The sequence below is a fragment of the Haliotis rufescens genome, unplaced genomic scaffold, assembly GCF_023055435.1.
Source record: "Haliotis rufescens isolate VD_foot unplaced genomic scaffold, xgHalRufe1.0.p SCAF_10, whole genome shotgun sequence".
Classification (NCBI taxonomy): Eukaryota; Metazoa; Mollusca; class Gastropoda; order Lepetellida; family Haliotidae; genus Haliotis; species Haliotis rufescens.
In genome coordinates, this window is record NW_025963780.1 from 14732206 (window position 1) to 14750726 (window position 18521).

An 18521-nucleotide genomic window follows, 5' to 3' on the forward strand; every position below is an offset into this window, starting at 1 on the left:
GCATGGTGGTTCAGGGAGACAGCTAGAGACACTTCATGGTGGTTCAGGGAGACAGCTAGAGACACTTCATGGTGGTTCAGGGAGACAGCTAGAGACACTGCATGGTGGTTCAGGGAGACAGCTAGAGACACTTCATGGTGGTTCAGGGAGACAGCTAGAGACACTTCATGGTGGTTCAGGGAGACAGCTAGAGACACTGCATGGTGGTTCAGGGAGACAGCTAGAGACACTTCATGGTGGTCCAGGGAGACAGCTAGAGACACTTCATGGTGGTTCAGGGAGACAGCTAGAGACACTGCATGGTGGTTCAGGGAGACAGCTAGAGACACTTCATGGTGGTCCAGGGGGACAGCTAGATACACTTCATGGTGGTTCAGGGAGACAGCTAGAGACACTGCATGGTGGTACAGGGGGACAGCTAGAGACACTGCATGGTGGTACAGGGGGACAGCTAGAGACACTTCATGGTGGTACAGGGGGACAGCTAGAGACACTTCATGGTGGTCCAGGGGGACAGCTAGAGACACTTCATGGTGGTTCAGGGAGACAGCTAGAGACACTGCATGGTGGTTCAGGGAGACAGCTAGAGACACTGCATGGTGGTTCAGGGAGACAGCTAGAGACACTGCATGGTGGTACAGGGGGACAGCTAGAGACACTTCATGGTGGTTCAGGGGGACAGCTAGAGACACTTCATGGTGGTTCAGGGAGACAGCTAGAGACACTGCATGGTGGTTCAGGGAGACAGCTAGAGACACTTCATGGTGGTTCAGGGAGACAGCTAGAGACACTGCATGGTGGTTCAGGGAGACAGCTAGAGCCACTACATGGTGGTTCAGGGAGACAGCTAGAGACACTGCATGGTGGTTCAGGGAGACAGCTAGAGACACTGAATGGTGGTTCAGGGAGACAGCTAGAGACACTGCATGGTGGTTCAGGGAGACAGCTTACTGACATGCAGCTGGAGAAGATTGTATCAGTTTGGCAAAGTACCCTCACCATGAGTATGGCATGGGGCTCATTTTACCACAGGTTTGTCTGCTCCAAATTAAACATTGCTGACATTATTCTCTGTTCTACACTTCAGCATTCACTCATTTGTAGAATTGTAAACTAGTAATAAAGGGTTGTGCAAGAAGGGAATGAAAAATACCAATCCTCAGTTGTGCTTAAGGGGTTGATGTTGGTACTGGTACAACAGATATGTACCCCCGGTACATTTCTGTACACAGAATAGTCCCCAGGCCAAAGCCACCGACATCAACCCCTTCAACCTCAGTTGATGCTGGCTTGTTTGTATGTGGAAACATTGTTCTGCAGTTCTAACTCCACACTCCGTACTATGCCCAAGTAGTACTTTTTAGAAATCAATGGAAATGCAGACTAAATTGGCCACAGTTTTCCTCACGCTTGTCCCTGTTTGGCAGATGATGGGCATTGATCACGTTCCCTCCTTTGTCCTCAGCTTGGCATTGAGGTAATCTGAAAAACATGATCATACAGCGCTCATTTATGGGTCAAGTGTATCCCTGTCCACCAGACACAAAAGCCGAACAGTGTATTTATGTCAGGGGATATTGAACTCAACCAATTGTAACTCAATAAGTCAATACAGGACTGACGCAAAGTGAATACACAATGAAGATCTGAAAGCCACACCATGGGAGATAACTCTATGAGGACTGTTGAGGTACCAGGTGCAGCATTGTGTGATGCATTAGGGTTAGACATGGACATCAGTCTGTTAGCTTCAAGACTTGAATGTCCACAGTCGGATCACCCATTATATGTTAAAAGTTTGTCCAAAATGAGGTGTGGACAAGTTGTTTCGACTCACCATGTAAGATACTTTTATATGAAGAGGTCTTAGATATGACTTCATACTTTGGTTATCCTTCTAAATACGTATAGTGCAAAATGTTTTTGTCCTATATTATGTATTTGTTAAATGCACAAGATAAACTAACAGTTAGTATCTATTAAGAGCATATTAAAAAATACTCATAATCATAATGTGCTGTTAATAAAAAAATAAATAATTGTACAAATTATGCACACATCATTGTGGTTGAGTTCTTTGCAGCATCTGTGTCACAACGATTAACAAGGCTGATAGCTTTTTGTAGAACTCCAGCTGCTGTCCTCAATACCATTAATAAAGTCAGTTTGTCAACAGATTACACATACTTCATAAGCATTGTCAGTACTTGGTTAGGCCTCTCTCTTTGTTCGCCTGGTTTGTGATTCCACTGAGCTTAAAAATATATTAAAATTGGAAGGCCCAGGGATTGTTTATACTGCCACTTTCATCTAACTGTGTTTGTACTACTGTGCAAGCCTTGCTCTTGCTAGGGGCATAATCAAGCTGTGTTTGTACAACTGTGCAAGCCTTGCTCTTGCTAGGGGCATAATCTAGCTGTGTTTGTACTTCTGTGCAAGCCTTGCCTTTGCTAGGGGCATAATCTAGCTGTGTTTGTACTTCTGTGCAAGCCCTGTCTTTGCTAGGGGCATAATCTAGCTGTGTTTGTACTACTGTGCAAGCCTTGCTCTTGGTAGGGGCATAATCTAGCTGTGTATGTACTACTGTGGAAGCCTTGCTCTTGGTAGGGGCATAATCTAGCTGTGTTTGTACTACTGTGCAAGCCTTGCTCTTGCTAGGGGCATAATCTAGCTGTGTTTGTACTTCTGTGCAAGCCTTGCTCTTGGTAGGGGCATAATCTAGCTGTGTTTGTACTACTGTGCAAGCCTTGCTCTTGCTAGGGGTATAATCTAGCTGTGTTTGTACTACTGTGCAAGCCTTGCTCTTGCTAGGGGTGTAATCTAGCTGTGTTTGTACTACTGTGGAAGCCTTGCTCTTGGTAGGGGTATAATCTAGCTGTGTTTGTACTACTGTGCAAGCCTTGCTCTTGGTAGGGGCATAATCTAGCTGTGTTTGTACTTCTGTTCAAGCCTTGCCTTTGCTAGGGGTAATATCTAGCTGTGTTTGTACTACTGTGCAAGCCTTGCTCTTGGTAGGGGCATAATCTAGCTGTGTTTGTACAACTGTGCAAGCCTTGCTCTTGCTAGGGGCATAATCTAGCTGTGTTTGTACTACTGTGCAAGCCTTGCTCTTGGTAGGGGCATAATCTAGCTGTGTTTGTACAACTGTGCAAGCCTTGCTCTTGGTAGGGGTATAATCTAGCTGTGTTTGTACAATTGTGCAAGCCTTGCTCTTGGTAGGGGCATAATCTAGCTGTGTTTGTACAACTGTGCAAGCCTTGCTCTTGCTAGGGGCATAATCTAGCTGTGTTTGTACTACTGTGCAAGCCTTGCTCTTGGTAGGGGCATAATCTAACTGTGTTTGTACTACTATGCAAGGTAGCACAGGGGGGCAGCTAGAGACAAGCAAGGTAGTAAAATATGAAATATTAACCTCCTGCCTTAAAACACATTAAAAATGAGATTGATCTGTCCTTGGTAACAGCTGCATACATCCAGCCACTTTTAGAGTTATAGGGTTCTTGTTCATGGTAATAGTTGCATGTGAGTTCATAACAGGACTGTTGATATGTTACAATGAGATATGAGGATATCAAGTGCACATGGATACGATTGTTTGGTAAGCTGTTAGCTTTTTGTCCTCTAGTATGTTCAGACTAATGATAACATGATATGGCTTGTGTGTTGTAGCACTTCAGTCATTGTCCTGGGTGAGACTTAGGTGTGACGCAATGTGAAGAATGTTCCTGTTGTCAGCTATGGGGATGGTATAGATGTTTTATTTCCCCATAAAGGAGCCCACAATGAAAATGTACTGCTGGCATCACGCAACACTGGGTGTAATAATAACACTGGGTTTAATGTGTCGATGGGATTACAGAGGGATTGTTATCCCCCGCCGCGCGAAAGCGCGAAGCGGGGGATATAGTATTCACGACCGTCCGTCCGTACGTCCGTACGTCCGTACGTCCCACCTGTTTATTGCCGCGATATCTCAAGAACTAAACACTGGATTGTCTTCATATTTGGAACTATGGTGTATATACAGACTCCGCAGACACCAGTCGGTTTTGGTGACCTTGATCCCATTTTCAAGGTCACAGCAGACAAATCTGCTTTTAGAGTTGGAAAACGGTGTTGCCGCGATATCTCAAGAACTAAACACTGGATTGTCTTCATATTTGGAACTATGGTGTATATACAGACTCCGCAGACACCAGTCGGTTTTGGTGACCTTGATCCCATTTTAAAGGTCACAGCAGGCAAATCTGCTTTTGGAGTTGGAAAACGGTGTTGCCGCGATATCTCAAGAACTAAACACTGGATTGTCTTCATATTTGGAACTATGGTGTATATACAGACACCGCAGACACCAGTCGGTTTTGGTGACCTTGACCCCATTGTCAAGGTCACAGCAGGCAAATCTGCTTTTGGAGTTAGAAAACGGTGTTGCCGCGATATCTCAAGAACTAATCGCTGGATTGTCTTCATATTTGGAACTATAGTGTATATACAGACACCGCATACACCTGACAGATTTGGTGACCTTGACCCCATTTTCAAGGTCACAGCAGGCAAATCTGTTTTTGGAGTTGGAAAACGGTGTTGCCACAATATCTCAAGAACTAATCGCTGGATTGTCTTCATATTTGGTACTATGGTGTACAGGCGGGGGATATTTCGTCACTCTGTGACAAATACTTGTCCTACTTCACATACATGTATTCAATATGAATAATGGAGAGAATTAAAACTAACATTTGATGTCACGTAAGTTAGTTGAATGAGAATTGGCAGGCTTCAAACCCCCACCCACTCCCACTCCTGGATAAGTTGTAAACAGGCACACACAGGACAAGCTATCCCCTCCCACTTTGTCATCTGGTGCAGATGCAGCAGACTTACTTCAAGTTTAATGTGCTACAAGTCTCCCATGTCTCAAATGGAGTTATGGATATTTTGACTTTTCACTTTTTGAGTACATTGAAAGAGTTGAAAAAAACTTATTTCTTTAGTTTTTGGACAATAAAATAATCCTTGAGTTTTGACGGCGTAATAGAAGGAATTTTGATATAATTTCTTCAAATGATATCTATACTGAATGTCATGCAAATACATTAATAGTTGCTCATAATTGGAATGCTGCTGTTACTTTTCACACATGCGGTAGAGGTTGATAAATAATGTGTGTCCTTCTGTCTGGCCAACCTATAGTGTTTGTTGATCCCGAGTGTTTCCTCACTGCACTGCACGTGAGCTCTGTATCTCCGACAGCCAGGCTCACCTTTACTGTCATCATGAAGGGCACCTGGAAGGGGATGTTTGGACAATGATAAACGCCCCAGGCACTCACACATTCACTTGTGCCTTCTGTGAATGAATGAACATTCCTTTATGTCTCCTGATCCTGGAGTATCATGACCCAAGAGGGACCTCATATCTACACTCTTATCTGCCCGGCACCAATCCGGGAGTTCTCATTTATGATCTTAAAACTCCTTTTGAAAAACCTGGTTGAATGCATTGAAACAATAACTCTACACAAATCAAACATTTTCTATTTTAGTGTCCTTACATTATATTCAGTCTGTTTCTTGAGAGCTTCAAATCCCTTCAGAGATTTTTTATCAGAATTTAATTTTGTTAAATATTGTTAGAATTAGTTTGTTGTCTAATTTGCCTTCATGTGGACAAGCGAGACAGAAATAGTTTATGCTTGTCTCCTGCTGGCATGATTTCCAACAAAATTGCCCAGTCAGGCAGAATGACAAGCAGATTAACAAAACTTAATTAATTAGTCATTTCATTATGAGAGTCCCAAGCTGGTGGTTGGAGGAAAGTGAGCTGGCTTGCCTTGCTGACCCACAACAGGTGAGTGGAGTTTAGCCAACACAGCCACCCCTTCCTTGTTCTCTCTGGTATTCATGGGCAGGGTACACTGCCTCGCTATAACACACAGCAATATTTACATATGTTACTTCTGTAGCATTACTTCTGTTGGAAAGTGTTAAAGTTGGATAATTATTAGTTCATATGTGAAATTTTTATATAGCAAGCTTTGCTGTTAGCTTGAAAACATTAATTGCCTTATAATGAAAATAATGACACTATCTGTATACATTTAAAATGCTGATGTTTTCATGAATGAAGTGTGGGCACTAAAGTTGCCACAGACTTCATGTAGGTAAACAAGACAGTAATGCATTATTGACAAATATAATTTAGGATATGTAGAAGCCTTTGTATGACATAACCTAAAAATAGCCTTCAGGTAAGGAGTTAGGAGCCATACCACAGAGCCAGCGAGGTAGGGCACGTCACAGTTGGTGTATTGTGTTATGAATGTATGCAGGGTCGTGTCACTAGTCTACATAGAGGACTGGTAGAGTGAGGCTGTCTCTTTAAAGGGTAGACATCTACCGGGGATCAGGGCTCCAGTAGGGGCCTTACAACACCACTGAAGCGGGGCTCCCAGTCAGGATCATGAGACATAGGCAGAATGGATTAGGACAGCCAAGGATAGTCCACAACTGAAGCCTGACTGCACTTAACAGTGTCACAGATTAGTGAGAGGACTGCCAAAAACCAGGATATTGCTGTCTTATCAAGGGACCATGCTTACTTGAACAGTAAAAATGGAACTACATCATTCGATTCATTCCCCTGAAATTATTCCAATATGGTGTTTTGTGGATTGACCTGTGATATATGGAACTGGACAGCTTTTAGACTGTATGTATTCAGCAGTGCTTGAGACTGGATTCATCGTGTTGAGTTATTATATAAGTGTGGATCCGGAATGTGTGTTACAATGGTGTAACCCAGATTGACACTGGTTTATAGCAGAGTGCATTCCATGCATGACATCAGTAAGACTCTGTCGAGGTGTCTGTTCAAGTCGACAGGCAGCAGCAAAGTTTTTAGTTGGAGAGGGCTGCAATGGGCCTCATCTGCTGCCGGGGCTAAGTCTGTGTCAATGTAGTCAAAGTGAGAGAGGTGTGCCCTCATTGTCTCATCACAATGTACAAAGCTTTTCTGAACAGTGAAAAATGGCCTTACTTGATTCAGATGACTTTACAGAGTTTGTAACGGCTGGATAATTGTTTTCATGAGTTGGGCTTGACTAGCTGGGAAAAGGACTGTGTGTTTTGTGACCCACTGCCAGTTGTGGAATATACAGCTGATACATTGGATACATTGCATACATTGGATATTACCTAAATCTCTCAACAATTCGAACAAGGATTTTGTTTGAATCGATAACAAGGGTTTTTTTTATAGCAGGAAGGGAAATGCCTGCAACAGAACTAACTACTTGCACGGCTAGATAATGCAGAGTCTATAAAAGGAATTACAGATATTTATTACGCACAGATAACACGTCTCTTATTTGCTCTGGCAGTTGGGACACAAGTTGAGGAAGGTCTTTGTGAAATGTGTGGGGTAGTTTCAATGGAAAATGTGAATGCGTTATGTCATGTTAATGAGGATGTATGTGTCATCTCTTCTGACAACTCGTCAACCCTTTAAGGAAAGCGCATAGCATGTCTACACAGGTAGAGGTTTGACTTCAAATTGGATAAAATAATTGACGTAATATGCATCAACTGGCAAACACAAGAGCTTGTTCAGCCCTGCTTTTGAACAGGTTATGATTATATTCAGGTTTGCATATGTGATTACTTCAGATATAGCCATTGTTAACATACCAAAGGATTACTGTGTAAGAATATACCATCCAGGTGTCAAGCGGAAGGTTTTGCTGCTCAGGACAGTTGTAAGCAAGTGGCCATAGTGATTGATTGTATGGTAAGAAATTAGATTCTTTTGGTATCAAGAAACATTTTAGATAACATATTGTGGTGTCCCCACTTAAACTGATGGTGGTCACAGAGATGGTGGTGTTTATGGCGAGTCCATTTGAGCGTGGATCACAGGCTATTAGGAAGGAGCAAGTGTTCCAGCTTGTCAGATCTAGAAGTGTCAGACACTCTGTTCAAACTGGCAATGGGGAAATTGTGAAGACTCAAAATGGAGTTGAGCTTGTATCTGCAGGGAAAAGACCAGACACAAAGCAGGAAAACAGTTTGGTGCAGGAGAAAATGTCACCAAGCAGGACTGCTAATGGCTTAGTCCAGACTGGACTTTATTCACGAAGTAGGCATAAAAGCTGTGAGCATTTGCCATCCTCTTTATCTGTGCATGGTGATTCTAAGGTCCTACAGTCTTCTAGTTCCATAGATTCTGAATTAGATAAAACAGATTCTTCAGAACAATCTGATAAGAAAGTTTTGCCAATTATACTTAAAAAGAAAATCAAAGTTATACGAGGAAAAAGGGGCTTTAGAATAGTTTCAGGTGACAAGGGACGTTCATCTATTAGTGCTCAAAGACGCTCCTTGTCAAGTGCTAATGAAGAAGTGCTCACACAAAGTGCTGCAAGCAGGTCTGTATCGACAGTCTCTCAATCTGATCTCACTGATAGACATGACAATTTTGTTGCTCAACGTAGTAGTGATCATCCACATGTGCCAAAAACTTCACCAGAAGTTGATAAAGGAAAGAGAACCAAATCAGTTTCATGGTCTGACCAGGAAAAACGACCTCAAATTCAAGGAAAGCAATTGGCTGAACATCTTCCTCAGTCAGGTGTTTTACAAAAGAAATTCAAGGTGAAGAAGTCAGTTAAATTTCAGCTGGACAAAGTAGAAAGTGATCAGTTAAAAACTATTGGAGATAAAGAATGTGTTGGACAGGGTGATAGTGAACTGATGCAGGTTCCCCGAGAAACTGGGTTCCAGCTGATAGGGGTTCAGAGAGACACTACAGTGGACAAACTAAAGAGAGATGTTGAGAACCGGCTACATGTGGATGCCAAGACCCATTCTGAAGTCGAAAAGGTTGTAAATAATGTAACAGTGAAGCGTGCAACGTCCCAGAGGCTGCTCAGATCTGGTGCCTCTTTTTCTGGTGCTACAAAACAGTCTCTGACTAAGGAGAAGGTATTTTCTGGATTAGTTCGCATGAACAGCATAAAGTCCCATGAAAGTGCCAAGCAACAGGACAGCAAGCTGGTTGTACGAAGATGTGTTATCGGAGGCGCCCTCACATTCAGAGTTGTACAGCTTCCACCTGCGTATGAAGGAGTAAGTGAGGGCTATTTTGGGGATGTTACATGTTAAGTGGAACTTAATGAGGAAGTAATTTACTTGAACATTTACAACAGTTTGTTCAGAAAGGTTTCATCAAGACTAATGTTCTGAACAGTGGCTGCATTGAGCTTATAGGCGTTCTGTGGTATGCTGTATGAAATTGATTGAAATATTTAAGTGACCTGTTGTTACAAGCCATAAGACATTGAAAACTGTAATTCATTGCCTGTGCTCATTATGCAAACCACATGATCTAGGGGGTTATTTGCTAAACACTTGCATGTGTCTTTGCATATATTAAACCTTTTGACAAAGACTAGTCCTGACATGGTCAAACTTAATGGAATTGATCAGTGTTAATTTAATTTATTGTTAGGTATTGCAGGTATGATGGGAATGTAGAGGATGAGGGAAGGTTTAGTACACTGGCCATTGGCTTCCATCTTCAGGCGGTATGTGTCAGGCTCACAGCAACCTCTCACAAGTTACTGTGTGGACATAGCCATACAACAGTTCAAACTTAATGATACTAAATAACATGGAATGCAGAAACGTAGCTTTGAGGGGTATATGTTGAGAAATGAAAGAAATCTTTGCATGTGTAGTTTCTAGTGGTGTGTCTTTATAAGTCTGGTGTGTCTGTGACACATGCCATGTTAATGTAGGCTGCCACATGGATGACATATGTGTAATACTCTCATCTTGCCCAACCTCCCCGAGTCTTGTTGCCACACATAGACTCTCAGTCAAATACCTCCCTGCTTTAATGTCTTTCGCATTCAGTCATAATATTTTGTGTTTTTCTCAATCCAATTCAAGGAGAAATAGATTAACTAGAATGCACAGTTATGTTATGCGCTGTGGATGATTATGTTCATTTCTTCTCCTGGTAATGAATGTGTGTCTCCAAGTGATCATTGCAGGTGGGCGTCAGCAGATATGTATAGCATAGGTTACTTCACTTCATACTTCCTTTCACATAGGCTTTTTATTGTGATGTTGTATTATTTTCCCGTAGTATTTATGTGGATAAAACATACTCAACATACTGTATTGGCAATAATTTCCAAGCCATGTTGAGTAGATATAAGCATGATGTAATATCTGTCAGCTGTGTGATTTGTTGGGTGATACATACCCTGCACAACAGACCTGCCAGCATGCATGGCCTCTGTATGTCAGGGGTATTTATAGAGGGTATTAAGTAAGGTGAATGTGGTATGTCGGACATGCAGACAGGGAGATGGTTGCCGGATTACATGTGACTGGCTTTGTGCTGTTGAGGCTGGCGCCTCTCCCAGCTCTACCTGCCCTGATCAGCTATGTGGCAGGAATTCACTAGGTCACTCTCTACATGCAGTGCAAGGACATTTATGAGCAGGACATGCATGCAGCTATATCATGTTGTTCTCAGCCTATTGTAATGCAGCATAGATTTGTTTATGGTGCCTGTAAATATATCAACTCATAACTGAGGTTTTACATAAATGAAGGATAGTAAATTCTCATGAAGTAAATTATGAACATGATATTAATGTATTCGTTTCAATTATATTTTCCTCAAGGTATTGTCTTTCCTGTTTATGACAGGGGAGGGTGTGTTTACAGGTGAGGTTTTTGATGCACCTAATGTACTGAAAATAATTACCGTCCTCATATGACCTTCCACAAATATGTGCATTATTTTGTATGACCCCTGATTCCCTCTGACCCACCCCACCCCACCCCACCCCACCCCACCCCACCCCAATGACTGGTGCCTTGATTAGCTTAGATATTTCACACAGAATTGATTTTTTGAATGCTCCCTTTCCTGTAAGCAGTTTTCTGCCATGCAACCACAAAACAGCCTGCAAGTAAGTTACAGGGCTTAAAAGTGTTGACAAACTAACTGGAGAAGTCATGTGGGTTAAATAAACTGATTTGTGTGTGTAGCTGCCATTGGATGACAGGGCAAGCAGCTTCATCACTCGAATGGCTAGCTTTTTCATCAGAAGCCATCAAGAAGGAACAGTACTTTTACATTCATTCCCTGCACAATACTGCAATATATCTCTTCATCATATTTGGCTGGATTGATAAAAGGAGGAGAAGCCTGAAACCTGGCAGGGTTTCCTTGAAAGTTGTAATACAGTTTGGTAGTTAATGAGCACTCCTTAATGAAATCACTATTCCCTATTTGTTCCAAATATATGGCTGTTTTTCTTTTGATATGCTTTAAGAACTGGCTGATTCTTGTGGATTTAAGCTTGGTCATTTGATTATTGCCATAAATCCTTTGTGGAAAGACATGGGGACTGAGTTGGAACGTCCCTTCCATGTCACATCTGTCCTCTTGTCAAGTTGGGCTTGTCTAGTCACTACCATCACTGGACAAACACTTTGTCTTCTTTTGTCTGAAACAAAAATCTAAACATATTTCTTGTTAGCTTATGGTTGTTGGTTCTTGCAATTAGGAGAAAGGTTTGCCAGTAATCCTCCATTTATTATGGGATTTGTTGGTCCATTGGGCAGCCACTTATTGTACACTGGTCAATGAAGCCCTGGTGGACCTTCAGATGGTGACAGAACGGTCAACCATAGCTTGTACTTGAGGTTTCACAATGGACGGTGGGTGTTGTTGGCAGGATTACCATGACTAAAAGCCATTCAGACAGGGTAATGAGATTATCAACACTCAGTAGTAACAGCTTGTTGATCACCGGACAAATGTCACAGTCACGCTTAAAAAATGTATCATATTCAGGCCATCTTTTTGGTTAAAAAATGTTGAATGGGTTTAAAATGAGATGTATTGGTAGTACAGCTTCCACATTTGAACTGAATGCATTTACTATACGAATGAAAGGAAACACTATCAAATTTGACAGCGGTCGGTTGCGGAAAATGTGAACAGCAACTTTGGGAAACTTGGTCAAATGTAAAAGAATAATTTTGGCTGTATCGTTCAAAAGCCGATCGTAGTTAATAGAACCACAACTTTTCTGAAAAAACAGCATTCGAAAAATGGCGACGATAAACAAATAATTGAAAGGCAATGTAATTCCTTTGGGTTAGTCTGACTCAAAGTCTTGGCTATACAGCATAACCAGTAACAGAGTAACCAGTATTCATATGCATCAGAATTTGTTATCTAAAGTGGGAGAAGTGTTTTCTTGTATCAGTTATTGCAAATAAATGGGCAGTGGTCAGGTATGGTCTCCGACATCTCGCTCATCCATCCAGCAGTTCTGGCAAATTTCATAAAAAATACATATAAATTAATATTATAGTTTAAGTACCAATCAGCCACTGACAAATTGCCTATTGTTGACATTGACTGACAATTTTTTTTGTTAGCCCTGTGTATATCATCAATTATTAGGCAAATCTAGATCTAAGCTCTAAAATTATGGGTTGTCATTTACCTAGCTGTGGTGTGATAAGCTTTCCATTCGTTTTTCATAGAATCAAGTTGGATTTGATGGTTGTTTTTGTGACTCAAACCTTTAAAAAATATGAATATTTCTTCACAGAACTCTGTAACATAAAGACCTATTCAACTATGAGTAGAAAGTAGAAAAAAATGTATTTATCCATTTTGCCTCATTTGTTTACTTATCATTATGGAGATGAATCCTCAATCCTTATAGGTGAGTTTTTGACAAATTGATAGACATCATGGCGTTCGATTCTTGTTGGATTCGGAATGAGACAAATGGATGTTAGACGAATATACGTTTGCACTTTCTTTGCTGAGTATTGATAGAATTGAGTATTTTTGTTTGAAGTACTGTTTCTTGGCCAGTGTTTAATATCTGCTTTGTTAGGGTTGTTACTATGCCAACCAGATTGTGTTAATTTTCCCTGAGAGAGTGGGCGAGTTAGTTATTGCCAAGAACAAAAACCAACTGGCAAAATGTTTTTGGAAACTGCCTCTTCGGAATGGATCTTATGTCAGCTTTTTCCTTGATTGATCAAGTAAGACAATGTTTTTTTTATCCAGTTGGTTTGTTGTTCCCTTTTTGGTTTGGTTATCACATCTTTATGAGTAAGGAGATCAATATTGATGATGTATAGTTACAGGTTTGATGTAACCTATTTCCATGGTGTTTGGTAGGTTATCAAAGCATGCCCTACAGGGAGTGGTATTTGTGATGTGAATCTTTTAGTCTGCACCATGAAGTCAAACATTATTTTCAGTTTGGTTGTCTCCCTTTCTCATCAAGTTTTCCTGCCTTTCATTATTTGAGACAGTTTATGTGCAACTGTGTTTTCTTTCTTCTCTGGAGGAGCATGATGATATATTGTTAATGTATTGAATTAGGTTAAAATGTGACCTCACATTCAGTAAATGATTTGTGAGGTGGCAGTGAAACTACCCGCTGAACCGTGGTCTCACATTGACACTGAATATATACACCATTCCATCAACATTCCGTGTATTATAAAGAATAGTTGGGGCCTAACCACCCGAGTGAGCCATGTAAACATGTTGGCCAGTAGTCTCTCCTTGCCTGGTTTGTCTTCCATGGAATGTAGGCATCTGTGTTGGCTGCAATTGATACAAATTATCCAGGTGTGACGGAATTCCCCATATTTTGACACATGAACACACTGTTACAGTGCTTCTGAACTCAATGGCCTCCAGATAATAGCTTACAATGTTGTCTGTCGTTGAAAGAGATTTGCCTATGAGCTGTATACAAATTGAATCTTTTCAGAAAGATGAATTTGTAAAAACAAACTTGTTTAACAGGAACTTTCAGAATTTGAATCTATTTTAAGATCATGACGATTAGCTTTTTATGTTAAAGCTATAAAAAGCACTTGTATTCTGAAGGATCTTGTTGGGTTTTTTTCTGACAGTTTTAACAGATAAGAAAATTGTTTGGATGAGTTATATATATGATAACTGTTGTATTTGTAAGGCTGCACTGTGGTGAAAATAACTAACCTTTGTACCAAGTAAACTGGGATAGAAAAAACATGTGTAAAATTACTGTTTTATTTTATTTTATTTTTTTTTACATATGACATGTGTGACATTTTGTCATGAAATAGATATAGGGTCCTGTTACTTCACAATGAAACGGGTACTTGTTGTGTGATGTGCCCCTCTCCTCCACTGCTTGCCGTTACAAGCACAGGTCGGGCTGTAGACAAAACACAGGTTCAACATGCCATGTCAATTCTGCCCCATTCTTCAACTACAAATTGTCTGAGGACCCCATTACAAATATTTGAATGTTTGGCTGGCCAAGTGTTAAGGATGGGATGGCGATTTCACAATAGGTTCAACATTCCTGTGAAAAACCAACCTGTTTCAATTGTGGTATTACTGCAATTTCAGCATTTGCCTATTGTGTGAAGCCAGGGAGTAAAACCAACAGAATTCCATAATGAAGCAAATAAGCTGAATAGTTTCTTAATTTAGATGCACTTACCCAAAGGAAGGTGGTTATGTTTGGAGGAGGCTTTACAGCATGCAAGAATGGCGGTAATCAGTAATAAGACATTGTCATGGAAAGGAGAGATTAATGGTGGCTGATGTTAAGTTATTAGCAGATATGTATTCTGAGCAGTGGTAAACTCAGAAATGGAAGAAGGTAGTTGGAGTTGGGCAGAACACATACAGTAGTTTATCTCAACAGATGACATTAGTCACTTACATGCAGATAATCCCGCCCAAATAATAACATTCAACTGTTGAATGTCATTGGCAGTTGGCAAGCAATAAGTATTTCGGCCCCATTGTCATAAGATAGGATTTTCATTAAATTATTGAATTCGTTAAAAAGATATATATATGAACAAAACATTTTTCTATAAATGTTTACTGAATAAAATTGGATGTATGGTTATGTTGCTGAAATGTTGAGACTGATGAGGTTTAGGTATTGATACATTCTGAGGCATCAGTTTCTAGGGGAGATGAATGATCTGCCAATGACACCTGGTCATACAACATCTCACCTTGGGGACATTAATCAGTGTGTAGTTGGTGTTGATTTGAGGAAACAAAGTCTATTTAATCCACTAGAGTGTTTCTCATTCTGGTGTAGAAGGTGTGAGCCTGTGTTGTAGAAGGAGAAGAATGCTGTGACCAGTCTCATTTAAGCAGATATTCAGTTGGAACAGGAGTCAACCAATCAGTGCCTGGTTACAGCATAGTATGAGAAGGAACAGGAAACTGCTTGAAGGGCCATATATCAGCAAATCAAGTTTTGGGATAGATAAAGTACATGTATTTCTGTTTGCTGTAAATTATGTGTGTCATTTTTAAAATCAGTCATAAACTGTTGAAAAGATGAGAGTGAAAGGCTTGGGATTGTTCTGCTGTGCCACCTTCACCGACTCAAGACTCCGCAGGCACTGGAGGTTTTCTGGCCTGATTTATGAACACTGGAAGACAGGCACATTACTTTCTCCTGCCGTCTTGACTTACACATTGATAAACAATGTACATGTTGTTCATGTATTTAATCTCTAATAGTTTCCAGGCAGTCAGGTAGCCTAGTGCTTAAAGCGTTCGCTCGTTACGCCGAAGACCCAGGTTCGATTCCCGAAATGGGTACAGTGTGTGAAGCCCATTTCTGGTGTCCCCTGCTGTGATATTGCTGGAATATTGCTAAAAGCAGCGTAAAACCATACTCACTCACTCACTCTGATAGCTAACCTTTATTATCAGAGCTTAAAGCTGTTATTTCATTGTTTTGTGAATGAAATGTTTAGCTCACCTGACTGAAGTGAGCTTTTGTCATAGCCTGTTCCTCCATCATTCATTGTCAGCATCCCCTCAGAAACCACTGAATCAGTGAAGATGAAATTTCACATGCCGTACTTGTTCTCAACAATGATGACACCCAAATTTGTTCAAGAGGTTTAAATTGAATCAGATTTTCGATGTGGTTGCCATGGCATCAAATTGTTTTCCAAATGTAATGAAATTTGGAATTTGAGTAGTTTGTAGTGGGGCTGAGAACACTTATTCTGTTTTTTCATGATATAAATAAGTTTTGGTGGGGTTTTTTTACTTTTGCACTTTGACCATGTTCTTTGATCGATCTGATTGTTCAACCAATCCGATTTTCAATATGGCCACCACAGTACCCATATAGAAAAAGCTGGACAAATCACTTTTGTAGGTCTTGCTGTAACAATCAAATGATTTGTTCTTTCATATTTGTGGGTGCTGGTGGGATTTGTCTGCCCCAGATGATTCTTGGTTTTGTTTGTAGTGGGATTCCACACATCTGTTTGAACATTATAATATCAATACTGACAGCAACTTTAGGAAATGACTGTAGACTAATATGCAGGTGAGCTACAGTGCTATGACACTATTTATTTTTGCAAAGTACCAATAGTATATTTTCCCCTACCAATTTAATCTGTAGTCATCTTTATTGTTATTTCAATACAGGTTATGTGACTCCTAAATATGAACAGGGACAGACCTTCACACAGGTTAACAGGTTCAGTTGAAGGGAAGACCATTTTTGCCTTGTGTTAAGAGCTAAATCAGTGTTCAGATCAGGACAAGTCACACCTTTTGATACTGGCCACTCTTTGTTTTATGCTGTGTAGGACCAGCTTACATCTGATTTCATTGTTATGGCTTGACAATCATTGATTGCCACTTTGTAGCCGTAACACATGTGGCCTAGTAGCGTTTACAGGTAATTTTGTCCAATTATGTGAGGGAGTGAGGCATTCAGGTGAGATATGGATCACTGGATAGGTGCAGGTATTGTAGGGCTCTTGTTGGGACACTTGATCTAGCTCCCTAGAGCAGCAGCAACCACCTGTACACTGAGACGACTCCGTCTAACAGCTGGAATGGCCAGCTGTAAAGAGAGGCTGCCTTTGCTCTTCACTAACACCTGTGGAATTAGATAGTCTGGTTTTACATTTAGAAGTAGGGTGTTAGTTCATTACAGTTTTCTAGAAATCCATTACCTGTAGAGTGCATACAAGTACAGATGCAAGCAACATTCCCTGTGGATCTCATCAAATGATTGCTTGAAAGTCAAATCATAATGCAGGGTTTGATTTGTGATGAAGGAGACGAGGCCGCATATCGTTGAACTATACATTTAGTTGGGCAGAAAGTGATTGACAGCTTCAAGTAAAGAAAATAATATCATATCTGCAATTTGTTGATTGCTTTCTTTTTTGTTTCAGTCTAACGGGAATGGTTATGCTGATGGACATGGCCTGGTCACCATCAGGATGACACCCGACGACTTGGGCAGGTTCGGCTTTAATGTCAAGGTCAGTGTACGTACCACATGCAAAGCACAAAGTATTAATGATGTCTTTCTTGAATCTGATTAAATCAGACCTTAATTTGTTTAAGTTTAATTTTTGTTAAAACTAAACCATCTTCCCAAGGCAAGGGAGTTAACTAACTATAAAAGTCCAGACAAACTAGGCTGGAATTATGGAGGTACAATTTGGCTGGACTAAGGAGTCTGCATAGTCAAATCAAACTCATGTAACGAAATCACCATTGGTTCGTAAACTGCCGTGCAAATTTTGATCGATAGCAGGATTTGCAAAACATGTGTACCGCCAACATGGCCTTTACAGATAGTATCAAAATCTTTTCATGTTTTCAATCAAGGTGCTCCCTTGACTTGATGCACTTCGTGAAGTAAGACCTGTTTTATCACAATATAGATTTTGATTATTGATCAGATCATCTTGAGAAGGCACCGCCATTTGTTTGAAGTAAATGCAAGTGATATGAGAGGTGGAATCTGATTGGTCAATAGGAGGGACATGGAAGGACATAACTCATAATAGCCACTGGTGGCGCTATGATCAAGACCAGAAATTCCAGCCTAGATTATCAATGATGGAAACTGGACTTTTACAGTCTGTTAACTCTCATGCCACAGGAAGATGAAACTAAACATTTACAGCAGAAATAAATACATATGAAATAATAAGAGTTGACTCTATATAAACTTTAGTGCAGTCTGATGTTTTCTTGAGTAAGCATTTCTTCTGGATCTGTAAGGTATGTCTTCAAGTGGCCCCAGTAGTATATGTTCCATGTATGTAGCAGGCCTGTCTGGTCTTTCCATGAGTGAACAGTACCCATTCTTATGGGGCTTAATAAACAGTGAGAAATGTCAGGATCAGATCTGCTTCACTTTTAAGACCTGACACACCATGATTAAATTGAAATACTGTTCAAAGTGGCGTCAACACCCAAACTGATTCAACCACTCACTTTCCTCCTTAGTACATATGTTGCAAGGAGGAGCTGACCAGGGCATGCCCATCATTGTGTCTCAGGTTGCCCCAGTCACTGTAGTATATGACCCCAGTATCTGTGTAGCATACCTTCCTTGTCTTACCCCAAGTGCTGATGTTGCAGGGAGGAGCTGACCAGGGCAT

At 40.7% G+C, this 18521-nt stretch overlaps 1 protein-coding gene across 16 annotated transcripts in view; it reads left to right on the forward strand.

The window, feature by feature from the left end:
* LOC124112094 (tyrosine-protein phosphatase non-receptor type 4-like) overlaps positions 1-18521 on the forward strand; it is a 142968-nt gene that overhangs the window by 108761 nt on the left and 15686 nt on the right. For 13 of the 16 annotated variants that reach the window (XM_046472044.2, XM_046472038.2, XM_046472039.2 and 10 more), the window contains one exon: positions 17298-17393. In XM_046472044.2, coding sequence (XP_046328000.1) covers positions 17298-17393 — 96 coding nt within the window. Of the gene's footprint in view, positions 1-6303; positions 9126-17297; positions 17394-18521 lie in introns of those variants that run through there. The other 3 variants (XM_046472052.2, XM_046472053.2, XM_046472040.2) reach the window with 3 other exon arrangements.